This window comes from Coturnix japonica, chromosome 5 (assembly GCF_054131305.1).
Source record: "Coturnix japonica strain WE chromosome 5, WE-NBRP24, whole genome shotgun sequence".
NCBI classification, from domain to species: domain Eukaryota; kingdom Metazoa; phylum Chordata; class Aves; order Galliformes; family Phasianidae; genus Coturnix; species Coturnix japonica.
Genome location: NC_140667.1, coordinates 55,799,432 through 55,817,517, shown reverse-complemented (window position 1 = coordinate 55,817,517; position 18,086 = coordinate 55,799,432). Strand labels below are relative to the sequence as shown.

At 53.8% G+C, this 18,086-nt stretch overlaps 3 protein-coding genes across 7 annotated transcripts in view; 1 reads left to right on the top strand and 2 right to left on the bottom strand.

Moving 5' to 3' along the window:
* Positions 1–100: 100 nt before the first annotated feature.
* FKBP3 (FKBP prolyl isomerase 3) lies at positions 101–3,681 on the bottom strand. 2 transcript variants are annotated; one of them, XM_015865915.3, is made up of 7 exons: positions 3,549–3,681; positions 3,315–3,416; positions 3,119–3,241; positions 2,874–3,009; positions 2,246–2,313; positions 1,118–1,215; positions 101–332 (listed from the first exon to the last, which is right to left on the bottom strand). In XM_015865915.3, exons 1-7 carry the CDS (start codon positions 3,657–3,659, stop codon positions 278–280), a joined length of 693 nt encoding a protein of 230 aa, XP_015721401.1. In that variant the 5' UTR covers positions 3,660–3,681; the 3' UTR covers positions 101–277. The 2 variants fall into 2 exon arrangements, 1 of the variants encoding a protein (XP_015721401.1); XR_014946210.1 differs by lacking the exon at positions 2,874–3,009.
* Positions 3,682–3,718: 37 nt separating this feature from the next.
* The window catches only part of FANCM (FA complementation group M), a 47,700-nt gene continuing 33,332 nt past the window's right edge, over positions 3,719–18,086 (top strand). For all 4 annotated transcript variants that reach the window (XR_014946203.1, XR_014946204.1, XM_015865898.3 and 1 more), the window contains exons 1-4: positions 3,719–4,208; positions 4,346–4,518; positions 4,999–5,076; positions 5,534–5,692. Coding sequence is in view for 2 of the 4 variants with exons in the window: in XM_015865898.3 (XP_015721384.2) it covers positions 3,719–4,208; positions 4,346–4,518; positions 4,999–5,076; positions 5,534–5,692 (900 nt within the window). In the remaining 2 variants the exon portion in view is untranslated. The remainder of the gene's footprint in view (positions 4,209–4,345; positions 4,519–4,998; positions 5,077–5,533; positions 5,693–18,086) is intronic.
* On the bottom strand, positions 6,876–16,468 carry LOC107315490 (heme-binding protein 2-like). Its single transcript, XM_015865914.3, has 5 exons — positions 16,229–16,468; positions 11,534–11,625; positions 10,315–10,456; positions 9,899–10,082; positions 6,876–9,496 (listed from the first exon to the last, which is right to left on the bottom strand). Exons 1-5 carry the CDS (start codon positions 16,455–16,457, stop codon positions 9,325–9,327), a joined length of 819 nt encoding a protein of 272 aa, XP_015721400.1. The 5' UTR covers positions 16,458–16,468; the 3' UTR covers positions 6,876–9,324.

Here is an 18,086-nt window from a genome sequence, read left to right as displayed (position 1 = left end):
ATGGCAGCGCAGTGTGGGGCTGCTGCAGGCATTGGAGGTGGGTGCATTTCCCCCTCAAGTGAGAGGGCAGAAGGTGTAAGCAGACACAAGGCAGCACCAGTTGCACGTATAAACTGTTTTCTTTAGTGGTACGTTTCTGTACAGCAGATGGGGAGCAGATGTGATGTCAGTACAAGGCCTCAGTTGTGGTTACATCCTGAAGTTCCCAGAGCAAAACTGCAGCTGCAGAAGCTTCCTTACTCCAAAGCGATCCCAGCAGCAAAGAAAAGCCTTCATTTCACTCAATGTCCACCAGCTCCACCTCAAAGAAAAGCTTTGCATTTGGTGGAATCCTGTTGGCACAAGTTAAGGGAACGCACAGAACAACAACATGGACACTGAGCTGACGGAGCTGTGGCACCACTGAGCACTGCTGTGCCCCTCAGCAGCCACGTCACATCGCTCGGGCTGTGCTCACACTGCGCCTTTGTGCAACCACAGCTGCTGCTCCACACAGCACTTGTGAGACGCCCAGTGCCAGGGCTGCACACAACTGTTATTAAAACACGGCTCCATGGTTCTGATTCCACCTGAAGAGCTGTTTTACCTGCACTGCCGGAGCGCTGCCCCCCTTGCGGTCACACTGCCCCATTTCAGGGCACTCTGCTGGAAGGCAGTTTGCTCAGCCAGCACTTCCCACTACCAGCACATGAGGTTAGAACAGGAGAATCATCCCTTCCTAACAAGCAGCAGGAAGGGTTGGCAGGAAAATAAACAGGGCTGCTCACTCAGCAGTGATGGCGGCTGCATCCAGAGCTGCTGCTCTGCAAGCTCCAGCACTGCAGCAGCAGCAGCTTCTCCCAGCTCTGCTGGTTGTAACCCGTGTTTGTGCTGCATTCAGGAGCTGGAGAACAAAGCAGAAAGCAATGGGGTATCTGCTGCACACTGCAATGCAGTAATGTGGATGGAAGGTTTCCTTCCAAACAAGCAGCAGTTGGAGCCGTCACTTCGTGTCACTTATTTATATCCCTCAGTGCAGCACTGAGCCCTGCGCCGTGTCCCTGTCTGTAAAGCACACGGTCCTGCCAGCAGCATTCCCAGCGTACCCCAAATAGCAGGAACTGATGTGAAAGGATACTTGGCGTCCGGCTGCCCTTTCTTGCCATACGCCCACTCAGGTTCGATTTCCAGCTGAGCCTTCTCTCCTTTGCTCATGGTTAACAGAGCTTCATCCCACTGAACAAAACCAAAACAAAAAGAAAGCACTACTTAAAGCCCTGCCAACAGAACTGCTGCTCACCTGCTTCTACAACGGTCTGTGTGATACCACTTCATTTCTTCCAGCATTGGCCCACCCAGTACACTCAGCAAGGCACTTTCTCATTCTTCCATCTGAGGCCATCCAGCACAGCCCAGCACGGCACAGCCCAGCTCAGCACTGCACAGCCCAGCACGGCACAGCCCAGCTCAGCACTGCACAGCACAGCACGGCACAGCCCAGCTCAGCACTGCACAGCACAGCACGGCACAGCCCAGCACAGCACAGCCCAGCACGGCACAGCCCAGCACGGCACAGCCCAGCCCCACAGCCACGCAGTGAGCAGGCTGCTGAACCAGCAAAGTCAACACGTGTGTTCCAAGGGACAACCCATGGCCCAGGACACGCTGCAGAGCTGAACACTGTGTACAGCAGGGAGGTTTTGTCTCCTGATCTGCCTCCACCTCTTGATTCCCTCCCTGTCCCACCCATGGATTAGTGCTCATTGAGGGCTGGCTCTTGAATACCAGCTTCACAGCAGTTCTCGTCCCATTTAGAGGCTGCTCTACCAAAGCCATTTGAGCACCATGTCAGCATCACAACAAACAGCTGCTCCTGGTGGCCTGTAACCGCAGCAGGGCCCTGTGGTGCCAAACAGCACAGGAGCATTGAGCCCAGCAAGTAAAGAAAACCCCGGTGAGTTGTGCAGTGCTGGCCATGTGCCCCAGGCTGCGTCCCCTGCCAGGAAGGTGCTGACAAAGCCCAACCAACCTTGTGTCTGCTCAGCACACAGCGGCCCGTGGTGCAGCGCTGAGCAGGCAATGAGGGGCTCTGCTCCCTGCACCGCTCTGCAGTGCTGCTGCAGGTGGGTGGATGCAGCACGTCCTGCTGACGGCACAGCTTTCCCTTCCCAGCTCAGCAATAAACAGCAGCAGCCCCAGCTCTGCACCATGGTCACACAGCTGAGAACTCTGTGTCCTGAGGGGATCAGGACTGAGTCGTACTTACACCTCTGATGACTTTCCCGATGCCGACTTTGAAACTTAAAGGCTTGGCTGCTTTCTTCTTCTTGGAGCCTGAAAGACAGTTTGGCATTGACGTGCTTTAACAGCACAGTCCCAACTTCACCTGGGATCACTGCTGTGTGTATCTGTGTCCCCGTGACACCCCTCTATCACCGCTGTGAACCGAATCTGCTTGGAACGCTACAGAAGTGTTTTAAAGCAGTGAATGGCTGGGGCTGAGCTGCTCATGGTGCAGGATGGCACTGCTGGAAGGGCTCCGGGCAGCCCTGAATCCTCGGATCACAGCCACAGGTTTGGGGTTGGAACCAAACAATTGTTAAAGGTGCCTTCCAGCCCACTGTGCCACGCTGCATTATCAGCACATCCTGCTCTGCTGCCCCGTCCATCCCTGGAGCTGTTCAAGGCCAGGTTGGATGGGGCCCTGGGCAGCCTGGGCTGGTATCAATGTGGAGGTTGGTGGCCCTGCCTGTGGGGGGGGTTGGAGCTTCGTGCCTCCTTAGAGAAGCCAACAGTGCTGCCCTATTGCACACAGCCCTGCCCGGCCCTGCGGTGCACAGGGACAAAGGCACAAAGGCACAGACACACACACACACACACACACACGGTCGTACTGGTCTGGACGTTGGTGTCGAACACGGTTCCGTCCTGCAGTTTCCCGGTGTACCAGCAATGCACCGTGTCTCCTTTCTTGGGGAAGTTGGTTTTGTCGCCCTTTTTCAGGATGGATTTGGTGTATTTTGGCGGCCCCTGTTCATCACACACCGGTTCACATGTTGAATCGCTCCGCCCCCCCCGGGCCGTTTCCCCGCCGCCCCCCACGTGTGCGCAGCGCAGCGGCCCGGCCCGTCTCACCGACCTCCTCCGCGTTCTCCTCGTTCTTGGCCGCCTTCTCCTTCTCCTTCTCTTTCCCCTTCTCTCCCTCCGCCTTCCCGGGTTTCTCCTTCTCCGCCCGCTCGGTTCCGTCCGTGCCCTTGAATTGCTACGAGCCGCGGGGACGAAGCGCCGTCACGTCCCGCCCCGGCCCGTCCCGCACCCCCCGCCCGGCCCGTCACCTGCGTGTGGAACAGCCGCGTGTAGGCCGCGATCAGCTGCTCCTTGGTGGCCGTCTTGGCCACGTTCTTCACCTGCCCCAGCAGCCGGTGCTCGGCCAGGAACTGCAACGGCAGCAGCAGCAGCGGGGTCAGCGGGGCCGGGGCCGAGCTGTGCCGTGCAGTGCAGTACCGTACTGTACCGTGCAGTACTGTACCATACTGTACCATACCGTACCGTACCGTACCGGTCCGTACCTGCTGCGCCGCGTGCTCCTGCAGGAACTTGATGATGTCCTTCTTGGGCAGCGTTTCGCTCCTCAGCTCCTCGTCGCTCCAGCGCTGCGCGGGCGCGGTGCCCGCCGCCATCTTCCCGCCCTCCTCCTCCTCCTCCTCCCCCCGGTCCCGCTCCTCCCCCCGGTCCCTCGATGTCCGGTTCCCGGCAGCGCTCCCTGCCCGAGCTGTGGCTGCGGGACGCGGCTCGTGCTGTTCAGGCCGGGCCGGGGGCGGCCAACAACAGCGACCACGATGACGACGAGCTGCTGGCGGCTGCGGCCGCGGAGCTGGACCCGGAGCCGAACCCGAACCCGAAGCCGAAGCCGGATCCGGGCCCCGAGGCGGCGGCCGCCGGGTTCTGCCCGTTGGCGGGCGCGCTGTGGATCTACCCGACCAACCGGCCCGAGCGGCCGTACCAGCTGCGCATGGCCCGCACGGCGCTGCTCGCCAACACGCTGCTGTGTCTGCCCACAGGGCTGGGCAAGACCTTCGTGGCCGCCGTGGTGATGTACAACTTCTACCGCTGGTTCCCGTCCGGTAAAGTGCTGTTCCTCGCGCCCACCAAAGCGCTGGTGGCGCAGCAGATGGAGGCGTGCGCCGAGCTGATGGGCATCCCCGGCAGGGACATGGCCGAGATGACGGGTACGGGCGGGGGGAAACGGGGGCGAAGGGCCGGGCTGCGATCAGGGCGCTGCTGTAACGCGGGGCCGAACCGGGACGGACACAGCGGGTCCGGGTCCGGCCCTTCCCACCCGTAACCGGCGGCTGTTGTTGTGCAGGCGGGACGCAGGCGCAGAGCCGCAGGGAGCTGTGGGCCGCCAGGAGGGTGTTGTTCCTCACCCCGCAGGTCATGGTCAACGACCTGAGCAGGGGAACCTGCCCCGCAATGCACATCAAGTGCCTGGTGGTGGACGAGGCGCACAAGGCGCTGGGGAACCACGCGTACTGCCAGGTAATGTGTACTGCCAGGTAATGTGTACTGCCATGTAACGCTGTACTGCCAGGTAATGTGTACTGCCATATAGCGCTGTACTGCCAGGTAATGCTGTACTGCCATGTAACGCTGTACTGCCAGGTAATGTGTACTGCCATGTAACGCTGTACTGCCATATAATGCTGTACTGCCATATAACGCTGTACTGCCAGGTAATGTGTACTGCCATATAACGCTGTACTGCCATATAACGCTGTACTGCCATATAACACTGTACTGCCAGGTAACGCTGCAGGTACACACAGACCGCACTGACTCTAATGTCCTGTGCTGCAGTTGCGGTTACACACAGGATTTCATTCAGCCCCTTGGCTCTGTGCAATCCCTGCGTTGAGTTTAGGGGTGACCTGTATTAAGATTAGGTGACAGAAGCTTTCAGCAGCTCCTGTCTCCTGCCATCTCCCGTGCTGGTACTGACATGGGCCCTTCCTTCCGCAGGTGGTGAAGGAGCTGAGCAGACACACCAGGCAGTTCCGGGTGCTGGCCCTGAGTGCAACACCCGGCAGTGACACCAAGGTGAGCAGCTGGGGCTGGGCGGGCGCTGGTTGGCAGCGGATGTGGGATATTGAAGCCTGGGGAGCTCAGCATCAAAGCCGAAGCACTTCACAGTCTGTTGGTTCCTCAGCACTTGCCTGGTTCTTGTAGACTCCATACGAATCATTGCTGCAGTTATTTCCTGCCCTTCCTTCAAGGAAATGTATTTTCTGTTCTTTGAGAATGGAAACCTACTGGAGCCATAGAGAGCGTACAGCTCACACAGTGTTTCTTGTATTCCCCTCAGCATCGTCTGCCGGGTGGAAATACATAATAGGCTGTTTGAAATCTTCAAGTTGAAGGTTGTTACGTTTCAGTTTTTGCACAGCGTGTTTTCCTTGGTGTGAGATGTAAAGCTGTGTATGAGCAGTTACTTTCATAGCGTGTTGATTTGTATGGCTGGGATATTAACGTGCTCTTTTGGTGGCTCTCCCCACAGGCTGTACAGCAGGTTGTTTCCAACCTGCTCATTGCTCAGATCGAGCTTTGTACTGAAGATTCCCCGGAGATTCAGCCTTATTCACATGAGCGGCAGGTGGAAAAAATCGTCGTTCCTTTGGGTGAAGAGCTGGGTGGGATTCAGAGAGATTACATCCATGTGAGTCCTTCCTTTCCTTCGGGGTAAATGGGTTCTGCCACCATGTATATACTTCATAGAACCATGGAATGGCCTGGGTTGCAAAAGCCCACAGTGCTCATCCAGCTCCAACCCCCTGCTGTGTGCAGGGTCACCAACCAGCAGCCCAGGCTGCCCAGAGCCACATCCAGCCTGGCCTTGAATGCCTGCAGGGATGGGGCATCCACAGCCTCCTTGGGCAACCTGTTCCAGTGCGTCACCACCCTCTGGGGGAAAAACTTCCCCCTAAGATCCAACCTAAACCTCCCCTGTCTCAGTTTCAAACATTCCCCCTTGTCCTATCACTGCCCACCCTCACAAACAGCCGTTCTCTTCCTGTTTAAATGTTCCCTCCAAGTTCTGGATGCCCACAGTGAGGTCTCTCTGCAGCCTTCCAAGCTAAAGGTAGCTTCTCCAAGCTACTTCTGTGTATATGCCTTCCGACTTGAACATCTCCACCTAGAACAGCAATAACACATGAAGATAATACTTTGCTCTGCTGTTAATTTTGTGCTGTCAGCTCCCAGAGCTGCTGTTTTGCTTTGCACCAATGTTACCCTTCAGAGCTTCACTTGTTTTCTTCTCCTTGCAGAACAACAGCTGAGCTGAGGGCCTCTAGTTCAGGTGCCATGCAGTGGTGCTGGGAGGTTTTGTATTGCTCAGGTTGTGCCCAGCCTCCTGCAGGGCTCAAACCTTTTCTCTGACTGAGGCTGTTGTTGAGAGCTGTCGCTCAGCTGTGTGCTTAGTTCTCCTGTGTTTGGAGAGGGTGAGATAGTCGATATGAGCTGCTTGGATGGGAAGGTGGGATGCCAGCTGTGCCCCCTCTTTGTGCAGCATCTCTGCAGTTGGGTTCTGAAGGCATCATTGGCTGTGGGAAGGAATGGCTGTGCGGCCCTGCAGGCTGCAGCACAGGGATGGTGCATTCAGCAGAGTGCAATGACTCTGAGCCCTGCTCACATCTTTTGTGTCTCACTGTGACGGTCCCACATGCAGGGCTCAGGCCTTGGGCCTCCTGCAGCATCAGAACTGCAACTGCTGACCTCTGCTGTTTCCATTCAGAGGAAACACGGCAGCAAAGAGACAGTGACACACTGAGCTCTGAAATCAGTGCCAACAAAGGCGAGAATCTGTGTGGCACAAAAGCGAACCCCAAGGATGCTCTGCACACAGTGAAATCATTGCCTTTACTTTGAGAAATGGTAACAGTAAACAGGACAACACGGAAGTGAAAATAAAGGGCAGTGTAGAACAGCGCAGCTTGCTGATGCTTATAGTTGTGTACATGCAGTAAGCACGGCCCTGAGTGTCACAAAGCTGGGACAGGCGGTGTAGGCACTAGCGCTGGTTTGCGAAGTACACGGTACGTGGGACAGTGTTTGTTAAGGCTACAGCGTTTAACCTGCCAGGAGCTGGGGAGGCCTGTGTCCTATCTCCTTGAATAGCAGAAATCAAATACTTCAAATGAGAAATGGAAGTACCTTCACAGCTTACAGAGCGGAGCTGCAGGTGGGTAACGCAGTGCTTGTTCCAGTAACGGTTAGGAGCTGGTGTGGGAATTGAAGCAGATCCATCTGAGTCCCTGGATGTCATGGGTTATAACCCCCCTGGCCTTCAGGGAGTGAGTATGGGGCTGGCCTTGTGGTAATTAGCAAACACAGCTCTGTGCTGTGCCTGGAGGGCTGGTTACAGCCGTGCTCCATAGCCGTGCTCCATAGCCGTGCTCCATAGCTGTGTTGTGCATCTTCAGAGATAGGATCCGTGGGCTCTTTCTCAGCAGCAGAAGCAGCCTAACCTAAGTCAGCATCATTGTTACCCCAGAATTCACTGCTTTACACTGAACAACACTGAGCACTCGCTGCAGATACTGCCGGCACTCGGCCAGCTCTGTGTGTTTGGGACAAGCCATGTGTGTGACGTACCCACACGTAGCTGAGCAGCACAATGTTTTGATGAGTCACCTATGGAAAGAGCCAGGATACAGCACACAAAAGGCATTTAAAGGACAGACTATGTACAAAGCGATGCTGTCTGCTGAGAGGACCGGCTGCTCCTGGCAGGTACGTGGTGCCTGATGTGCCAGGATCACTTCTGCCAATGGCAAAATTGGACTTGACAAATCTTGTCCAAGATGGAAATGTGGTTTTTTATTTGCTGTGTTGTTGGGGTGGGAGGGAAAAAGAAGGGAGTGAGAGGAGCAGAACTTCTCCTTTCACACCTCCATGGGCACTACGCTCAGCTCAGCTTCAGAAGGGTTGTTTCCCATTAGTTTGTTGGCTTCCAGCAGGGGCTGTGGGGGTGGTGTTATACCAGAAGCCCTTCAGCCCCTCCTGAGCTGCCAGCGCTGCACACACCAGCACTGGGTGCCATGTTGGTGTCACAGCTGGAGAACACAAAGCTCCCCGTGAAGCATAACCCTGGTAACTGATAAATAACCCTGGTGACAGGCTTCATTAAATTCTGTATGAAAAGATACTCATTAAGTCCTACATTCAGTTATCAGGGAAGGGGAGACATTAAGGAGGGATTTCTGAGAGCAAAGCTGTTTGCCAACCCAATGCCAAAGTGTCAGGTGCTGTAAGTGCAGGTTCAGCCCCACACGCAGCTCAGCAGCTGGATGTTATGGGGGTGCTCAGCTGTGTGTCTGCTGCAGGAGCTGCCGTAAGGACACGGCTGAAGGAAACAAGCTGCAATGTGGGGAGTCAGCAGTCAGGAAGGGACGGTCACAGTGAGGGTGGTTGGGAGCTGGGGCAGCCCAGTTGGGAGGGATGCTCTGACCGACTGTGTAGGGCCCAGAGCTGCTGTGCCAGGGGCCGCTTCTGGCTGAGCTGGTTGTGCTGGGCCTGAACCTTGGTGGTACTGCTGGGAGATGTGGGCAGCCAACAGATGGCTTCAGCAGCGTTCCACAGAGACTAAAGGGAAAAGTGCTCAGAAAAAGAATTGAGAGTGACCGCTTTCTATTTAGGAATGCCAGTGATGGCCATGGGGCTGCTATGTGTGTCAGTGAGGTGAACTGTAACTTTTCCCCTCACATTTCAGTAGCATTAGTGCTGTTCTGCCTGTTTGGTCTCCTCTGGAGGTTAAAGTGACTTTGGTTGGATGCTTTTGAGGTAAGCACTGAGAGCCTCTGCTGCACAGGAGGTGGGAGCAGGACTGGTCAGCTGGCTGGGCCTCGCGCCTGGTCTGGTCCCAGTGGCCTAAACCTGAGCAGCCTCTTTAGAAATGAAGGTGTTTGTGTTTCAGGAGGTGGGTTTGCTGTTGTGCTGTGTCCTGCTGGCAGCGGCTGCAGCTGGTGCTGGGGATCTGCCCTAGGGGCTGGGCTGGGGGGGCTCTGTCTCCCTTATCCAATGGAGGGATAAAATAAATAAGGTGAACTCCTCTGTGTGGTGCTAAAAATCTCTGTGGAGGTTGTTGAGATGCTGTAGGAGCTGCGGTAGGAAATGGTGTCGGTGTGAGGCGGTACCTCTGTGTGCTCACTGAGCTGCACTGATTGCCGTGCTGTGCTGACAGCCACCGCTCCGTGGTGCCTGGGGTCTCACACCCAGTCCTGCCCCGGGTGGGGATGTGGCAGCGGGTCAGGGCTGGTTCTGGGGGGGCTGAGCAGCAGGAGCTGGAGGCTACGGCCTCTGCAGGAACCAGATCTCGTTGTGTCTGTTGGCAGCAGCGGGGTTTGTGTACCCGGCGATGATGAACGTGTCCTGCAGGCACAGCTCGGGGCTCTCCAGGATTTCTGCCAGCAGGTTTATTTCTCTCATGATGGAGTCCTCGTTGGTGATCCCTCGGAAGCTCCTGTAACGAGCAACTTCGTATCAGGTTCTTTCTTACACTCTGCAGCTCAAACAGAGCCTGGAAGTGTCACCTTCTCTTCTAAACTATTTGGTCGTGATTCACAAGTGACACTGACTGGTTGAGCTCAGGCAGGTAACAGATTTCTTAGCTCAGCACATTGATGCATGGGCTGCAATGGGATGCATAGGCTGCATGGTTTGTCCCAGCCACACAGAACGCTCTGTGCTGTCAGAAGCAGTTAAGCCTTATGTTTACATGCATCGCCCCCCAGGTGTGTTGGTAGCTGTTATTCACTGAGTGCCCTCATTCTGCACAGTGAGCAGCTTTAAAAAGGTACTGAAGGTCATGTTTTGAGTTCGTTAGCTTTAAGAATTTGGTTTGAAAAGCAAAAACCTTTCTTACCTACTATAAACAATAGTAGAAGGCCATTCCTCAATGATGATGTCGGAGTCAAAAGGGTGAGGTGGCTGATCCTGCAGCACCTCGGGCAGGTAGTAGGCGACCGTCACCGCCTGCCTCATCTCCGACTGCGACTCGTTGGTGTGCACGATGGTCACAATGGGGATGGTTATCCCCAGGTACAGCCCTGAGGAGACACAGACGGCTTTTAGAAGGTGCAGTTTGCACCTCGATTTGCAAATATGCAGTAATTAGTGAGCACTCCTATCTTCATACATGATTTCACTTTACGACTTCCCCCCGCTTTGGGATGGTTGTGTTTATCTTGCATATTGCTCGTGTGTCATGTATTTAACAGGGAGGAGCCAACGTGCAAATGTGCTGCTTATACTGTGATGTGGGATTGTGGCACCAATTACCTGAGGAGTTCTGCTCACAGATGTACCTCATGAGCTTCATGAAGCCCAGGCAGATGCTCTGCTCGTACTGCTTCTCCTTCATCTTTATGCAGGCCCACTTGGCCTTCCCGTACTGACGCTTTTCATAGAGCAGGTCTCCGAGCTGCAAGAACGGGAGGAAAATTGTTTGGTGTTGGAAGTTCACTAATGTAAAAACACACAAGCAAATAGAAGTCATAAAGTCTTACATTATTCAGTAGCTTGATTATAAGGAAACACTGTTCTTTAGAGAATAGCAAGCACAAGGAATGATTGGAAGGGTCATTTCCTGCTGTCACTGAAATGGTCTCGAAAGGAACATGTAAAGTTCAGTCCTTCCTCCTGTCAGTCAGGAGGGGATGCAGCAATGAGCACAGACCAGGATCTCTTGGCAGACTCACAGGTGGCTCCTCTTTACAAACCTGCCAGCTCAGGAGCTTGTGATGTTGAGTGTTTCTTACAGCAGTACTGACACTGCTATGAGCACATCATCGCAGTGTAAATGCAAAGCGTAAGTGAAGTGTAAAATGCAGGCTGTGATGGGAGCCCTGAGCTGGTTTGATGAAATACAGTCCAGTGGTGATATTTGTAAGTGTGAATTCTGTGTGTCTGTTTAAAGTCTGTGTGACAGGAAATCTGATTAGGAAAGGTTTGTTGGTGTGTCATTTGCCCACTGTGTGGGGATCAGTTTGGAGGTTTCATTGGATATGAGCTGGCTGCGAGGACACAGATTTACAAGTTGATTTTCTCTTTGACAATGAGCATCACACAGAACTCCAGCTTTCATTCCCATTCGGATTCCAACCTCTGCTGAGGACCCTTTGCTGGCGTTTTGTTACCGTGACTGTAAATAGGCAGGTGTGTTATTTTAGATGGAGAAGATGCTGCGTTTGTTCTGAGTGACAAAACAGGAGGGTTTTATGTTAAATTAATTCTGCCGTGTCACAAGGGCTGCGGTGCCTCTCTGTGCTCTGCCATTCCTGCTGATTTCCAGCTCACACAAATAGGAAAGTTCATCCATGCTTAAAAAAGCGGTGACAGGTTAAGAATGGAGTGCAGTTACCTGAATATAACGCTTTGCACGTACAGCACCCCAAATCCTGAGCAGGTCACAGTGTTATAAAGGAACACGGCTTGGGAGTCTGGGATTGGATCCTGCCAAGTCAGTTACAAAGAGCTGGGAGCAGAGGGGTACCGGTACCTTTTCTTTGCGCTGGATGAGGGTGAATGGGATGCTCTGCCTCTCCTGGGGGCTGTTGTTTCGGGTCAGCTGCTGGATGGGCTCTGCCATATCTGCAACAAAACACAGCGTTCCCAGTTTTAGATGTGAAGCTGCAGAGACAGCAGCAGAACATTTCATGCTGCCTTCTGTCAGTTGAATGGGAGCAGACTCAGTGCTTTCGCATCACCAGGCACAGGCAGCAGCTTTTGCCCGTGTGCTGTATGTTACAGCTGTGTCTCCTGGGGGTTTGGCAGTGCCCGCTCTGGCTCTGTACAGGTGGTGCTGCCCATTCTAGCAAATCCTTCAATGCTGGATGTGTTCACATGAAAAAGTAAGTTGTGTCAGCTGCTCTTGTTTGCAAATGCAAGGTATTTGTAATGCAAGTGCTGTTAAGGCTGCACAGCTGGGAGGGTTTGGGTGCTAAGGGGCTGCACAGGTTGTCCAGCGAGGTGCTGGTGTCCCATCCCTGCAGACAGCCAAAGTCAGGGATGGGCTGTGAGCACTGATGGAGCTGTGGGTGTCCCTGTGCATTGCAGGGAGTTGGACCAGGGGCCCTTGAAGGGTCCTTTCCAACTCAAAGCATTCTGTGATTCTGTACATCAGCACAGGGCACCAGGGGGTACAGTGAGTGCAAAGGGTGCTGAGAGCAGCCCATGGGCCAGGTGGGATGGAAGTGCATTGCTCCCACCACAGCTGTGGGCAGGATGCGGTGACGGGGAACGGGAAGCAGACAGAAGTTAGCACAGGAAATTCTGACTGTGTATGTAAAGAAAAGGCAGTGATCAAAGGGTCCTGGGTACGTTAGGGAACAACTGCCCTTGGGAAACTGCAAAGATGGACAACTCTTAAGGTAAGATGTTTGTTTCTTTAAAAGCACTGAAAGTACAGATAAGGGAGAGGAAAAGCGTCCTGTTAAATTAGAGAATGAGCAAAACTGAAATTCCGCAGTGCGTCCTTCACTGAAGAAATGCATCATCTCAAGATGGGATTGTTTAACAAAGGAACTAGAATAGAACTTCTCTGTGTGTGCTGAGTTGACTTGAGTTCTTTCTGGTACATAATAGTTTTATCATAGAATCATTCAGGTTGGAAAAGACCAAGTTTCAGCAAAGTGAAGTACAGCAGCAAGCTGGGAGTGGAGCAAAGCAGCTGTGTTAATCATTATACTGCCCAGCTAAGGAAGGAGGAGCTACGAGATATGGTTGAGGCTTGTGGTAGCGTTGGCAATAGGAGGTTGGTTGGAGTAGATGATCTTGCAGGCCTTTTCCAGCCTTGTGTTTCTATGATTCTTAGCTCACGTGGCTAGTGTTAATACCAGCACATCCTTGTGCTTCTGTTCCCCTGTGGTTTTGCGGTTTAAATGTGGCTGGGGTGAGTGTATTTGTGTTTGCCTCTGGCTGCAGTTGGTAAATAGGCTGTGGCCAACCCTCATAGGCAGCTTCAGCAGCTCTGGCTGTAGGGTCACCAAAGGAGCCGCTCCCTTCTATCTCCAAGCTGAGGCAATACAAGCATTTGTGCGCTTGGGCAGGGGTTAAGAAACTCCATTTTCCTCTACAGTGTTTGTGAGTTTCTGCCGTGCGTCCCCATGGTGTCAGACACAGGTGTGCAAAGGAATGGAAGTTTCAACTGAAGGTCCCTTCTTTTCTGTGCTCCGAATGCCCCGGTGCCTTCAGCAGGGAGCTGGGGCACAGAGCTGCAGGGAGGGGAGGGTTAAGGAGCAGAGGAATTAACTGAGCCTGTGTCACTCAGTAAATCTGGAGCTGAGCTGGGAATCAAACCTACATGTCCTGGCTCTCAGTGCAGGGCCCTACATCTGTTTGGAGCAGTAAAGACCCTATTAACAAGGGGCAGAAAGATACACTAATTTTAAACCTGTTTTTGTAAATGTCATTAGGAAATAAATTTAAAATGCAATTAATGACATTTAAAGTTGATCTCCTTGAGTGCTAAGGGAAAAAATAGCACATTAGGCTTTAGCTCTGGATTTGTAGAGTGACGAATTAGAAGATATTTTAGGGCCCTGGAAACCTTGACTCTGTTTCTGATTCTTCCACTGCTAAATGTGATCAGATTCTTTCCTGCATGTTAACACATGGGATAAGTTCCAACCAATGGAAGTCCCTTCATTCCACAGCTCCATGCAATGAGCACAGTAAACACAGCCCTGCACAGCACCCAGCTTACATGGCTCAGAGCAAGGGAGCTGCTGTGGGTACAAACACTCTCTCAGTCCAGGCTTGGGCACCTGGATCCTGGCGTGACAAAAGGAGGCGATGATAACGAGTTGTAGCAGTGCACCTGGGGAAGGCTTGGCTTAATTACATTTTACAATTGTAAATTAGTTATGAAATAATTGTATCACAACCTATGGGTAGGTATTGTGAAAGAGGCAGATCTTTACTAAGGGCTTTCTGTAGGTGATACACACTTGACAGCAGCCCCTTCCTTCTTTGCTTCCCTCCCCCATGGTCCCTCCCCTGCATGCCCAGCAGCCTCCTACCCACAGAGACGTGCTACTGCCCATTGACATAACCTCAGCATGGGGAGCGTATTGGAACTGATGGAAAACCACGTGCAAGTCAATATCTGAAGCTTGATCTGGAGCCAGGGCGCTCAGTTCAGAGCGTGCTGCTTTGTGTGCTGCGTATCTTTAGATATCCCAACACCACGGCAGGTGGATGTTTTTCATGCTTAACAGCTCTCTTGTTAATCTTGCGTTGAGGTTATAATTGAGAAATGGGAAGGAAGTGCTGCAGCATGTTTTCTGCTTCTGCTGGGAGTAGATAACGTGGAGTTCCCAAGCCAGGAAAGCTGTATTGCACCATCCTACACCTGTACTTTCCTTTTGGCTGCAGGGTTTGGCACAGGCTGCTCAGTCACACCACGGCATTACTGTGGTCTTGCTAACAGCGACAAATTGAAATGTTAGTCCTAGAAGCGTGGTGCTCAAATCTCTCAGTGTCTGATGCCTGTAGGAGGCTGATGGTGCTCTGTAACCCTTACGAGGTGCTAACAAAAGCTACGAGCAAGACATCTTTCTGCAAGGCATGTTGTCACCATGCAGCAGGGTGCCGAGCTTGCAGCAGCCCTGAACCACGGTCACAGGAGCAGTTTTGCTCTTATTTCACAGACTTTACCACCAGGCTACAGCAGCACATGCTCTGCTGTTAAGATTTCAGTGCCCTGGCTGCACAGCTACCACCAGCAGCAAATAACTCCTGTATTTTTGTGTGTTGTGGCATCAGCTGCTTGGTGGAGCGGTGGGTTTGTCTTCACAGAGAGCCATCCTTGTTCCCCCTGGACTCCCAAGGCTGGGGGTTCTCCTGCTGACTGCATGCTGCCCTGGGGATAGCAGCTCCCCTGTACTTGGAGCAGAGCTGTGAGCTGACCTGATGAGCTCTATCTGCCAGGTGAGGTGCAGCCCACCCTGACAGCCCAGGCAGGAGCTGGAGGAAGCCCCTCTGTCCTGCTCTGTGTGATACCTGCTTCATGTTAGGAAGCAAACCTTTAATGGGAGAGTAACAAAACATGGCAATGTGCTACTTGGGGCATATGCACTGCTTTTGACTTTTTAAATACAGGACGAGGGGAAACGGCTTCAAACTGTAGCAGGGTAGATTTAGCCTGGATATTAGGAAGGAATTTGTCACCATGAGGGTGGTGAGGCTGGAACAAGTTACTCAGTGAGGCTGTGGATGTCCCTTCCTTGGGAGCTGTGAGGGCCGGGCTGGATGGGGCTGTGAGCAGCCTGGGCTGTGCTGAGGTGTCCCTGCCTACAGCAGGGGGTGGGAACGAGATGGTCTTAAAGGCCCTTTCCAGCCCAAACCTTTCTATGATTATCTGAACTCGATACCCTAAGGACCCCTCAGTGAGAGCTGCAGCCCAGGGCTGCCCTGCTGCTGCTGTGCACTCAGAGCTCCTCAGCCAGGCTCAGGGTGTCCTGGTGCCCAAGGAGACAGTTCTCCTTGTTCAGGCATCAGAAAGGTAACATGGAATTTGTTGGAGTGACTCGATAAGGGAGAAAACGAGCTTGTGTCCTCTGTGCTGGAATAAAGGAGTTCATAGGGAATGCTGGTTCCTTTTAGCAGTACTTGGCACAGTCTCTTTGGGGCTGGCTGCCTCCCCCTCTCTGCAGGCTCCTTACAAGCCCAGCAGCAGCATCACTGTGTGCAGGGGCAGATCCCTGCTCGGTATCACTGTGTGCAGGGGCAGATCCCTGCTCAGCATCACTGTGTGCAGGGGCAGATCCCTGCTCGGTATCACTGTGTGCAGGGGCAGCTCGTGCTCACGGTGCTGTGCAATGTGCTGCAGCGTCCCTCATTTCCTATGTGCTCAACATGCAACGTGTAGAACTTCCCATTGGGGCAGAGCTGGCCGGCTTGCTGTCAGGAAGCCAATTCCAGCCTTTAGTTTCCTTAAAGCTGGAACCTTAAGTCTGCTCACGTGTAAAGCAGACGAGCCGTGCTGTGCTAACACAGCCGTCACGGAGTTATTTGCGTTGGCCCTTCGGACCGAGCGATTCCGCGGTCCTGTATTTCGGGGGCAGCCGATGTGACTCGTGATGACGGCTGTCAGCCCCCATCGGCTCCAATGAGCCGGATCGTGTATCAGAATGCGAACGGTGTGAGACCCGACCGCAGCGCGTCCCCCCGCCCCGCGATCGGCCGCCCTTACCGCGGGGCACGTCCACCTGGTGCCCCCTGCCCACGCTCTGCCAGTAGCTCAGCAGCCGCTCCTGCTCCTCGTCGTCCATGCGCTCGGCCGCCTCCTCCTCCAGGCTGCTGCCGTGGCTGTGATACGCCGAGTCGGGGCTCTCCTCCGCCATCCCGTCCAGCTCCTCCAGCGTGATGGCGGCCGGGCCGCTCGGCTCCGCGCCGCTCATGCGGCACCCGCCGGTCTCCATCGTGCCGGGCTGAGCCGAGACGGGCAGAGCCGCTTTATCAAGGGATCCGAGGGGGCGGGAGCGAGGGGCGGGCACGGGGACGGCATCCAGGTGTGTGTGTGTGTGTGTGTGTGTGCATGTATCTATCTGTGTGTGTGCATCTATCTGTGTGCATCTGTCTGTGTGTACGTGTGTGCAGGGCACAGCTCCAGCCCTGCCGTCCCGCCGTGCACACACAGCAGCTCCCTTAGCCCTGCCTGCTGCTGCCAGCTGTGCGCGGTGCAGACCATGGGGGTGTTTGCATTTCATGTGCTCTGGGTTTCTGACCGAGATTCACCTTCCCAGTGCTGCCTCTCCCATCTCCCTTTCCTTGCTCCTTCCTTTCTCCCAGCTCCTTTCCCTTCCGTTCCTTTTTGCTCCTTTCCTTTCACAGCTCTTTTCCATTTCCAGCTCCTCTCTTTCCTGTCTGCTTTCCTCCCCTTTCCCAACTCCTTCCCTTTCCTGCAGCTGATGGAAGCTGGCTGCATGCACAACCTGGGAGTCAGTTTGTTGTTGAACATCCCACTTTGGGATTTGACAGCTGCATGGTGCTGTGAATAGAGGCAGGAGCTCCTCGGGATGTGCAGGGCTGGCCCAGGGCTGGCCCTGACTGTGCAGTGCAGGGAGCGTGTGGCTCTGCTTGTAGCTGCCTGTCTGTGGCTCCCAATGTTAATGAGATGTAACAGTTGGAATCCTGTGTCCCAGGCACCAAGGGGAAGCCATGGGGCTTTTCTTTAAGGACAGGGATCTCTCCCATGCACTGCTGAGATGCCTGTGGGAGAAGGAGAATGAGTTGGGGATGTAGCTGTTGTGTCTGAGATGTGACAGTTCTCCCTCCCAGGCTCGGTTACCTGTTCCAACAAAGCATTGAGTGCCCGAGGAGCAGGAGACGTGCAGGTCCCAACAGATCAGTTCTGTGCTGTGCTCCTTCTATCAGCCGGAGGTGGCCAACCAAGATGGGTTGTCTCCTTGTATCATGCCATGACACCTTACGGCCTTGCTTGGTGATCTGATTCCATGGTCAGCTCCTGATGTCAGTCACAGCATTCGTGGAGCTGAGTTGTGGCACTTATCAGCCTTTGTTAATCAAGGCATTCCTGCATGGGGCAGCTGCTCGGCTGCAGGTGTGTATCATGGAACAAGACACTGTATGAATGATCCACATCACAGGTAGCACCTTGAGCAATGCTTCGTTATGGTACAAGCACCAACTTCACTTGTGTGGGCAGGAAATTTCTGCATGGTTTGGCCAGTTGAATTACTCTAATGTAATCATGGCACCTCAGCTGGCTGCTCAGTGCTCTGACATGGGCCGACTTCTGGGGCTGGTGTGAGGCTCCTCCTCAGCTTCCCCTGCAGGAATAATTCTGATGCTTTGTAAAGGAAAACAGTTCCGACCCTTGTTCAGGCATCATCTGGAGGGTAAGTGGCTGCTCCGAGAGAAAGGCTGATAGGAATTGAAGGTCCTCCTTCACAGATCTGCTCTTGGTTTATTTCATTTGGTTTTATTTTGTGATGTGCCTGGTAGTTTAGTGCAAGAGGCTGCCTGGCAGTGCTGAAGATGTGCCGTGGGCTGTGTCTGGAGCTGTTACAGCACAGGGCTGTTCCTGG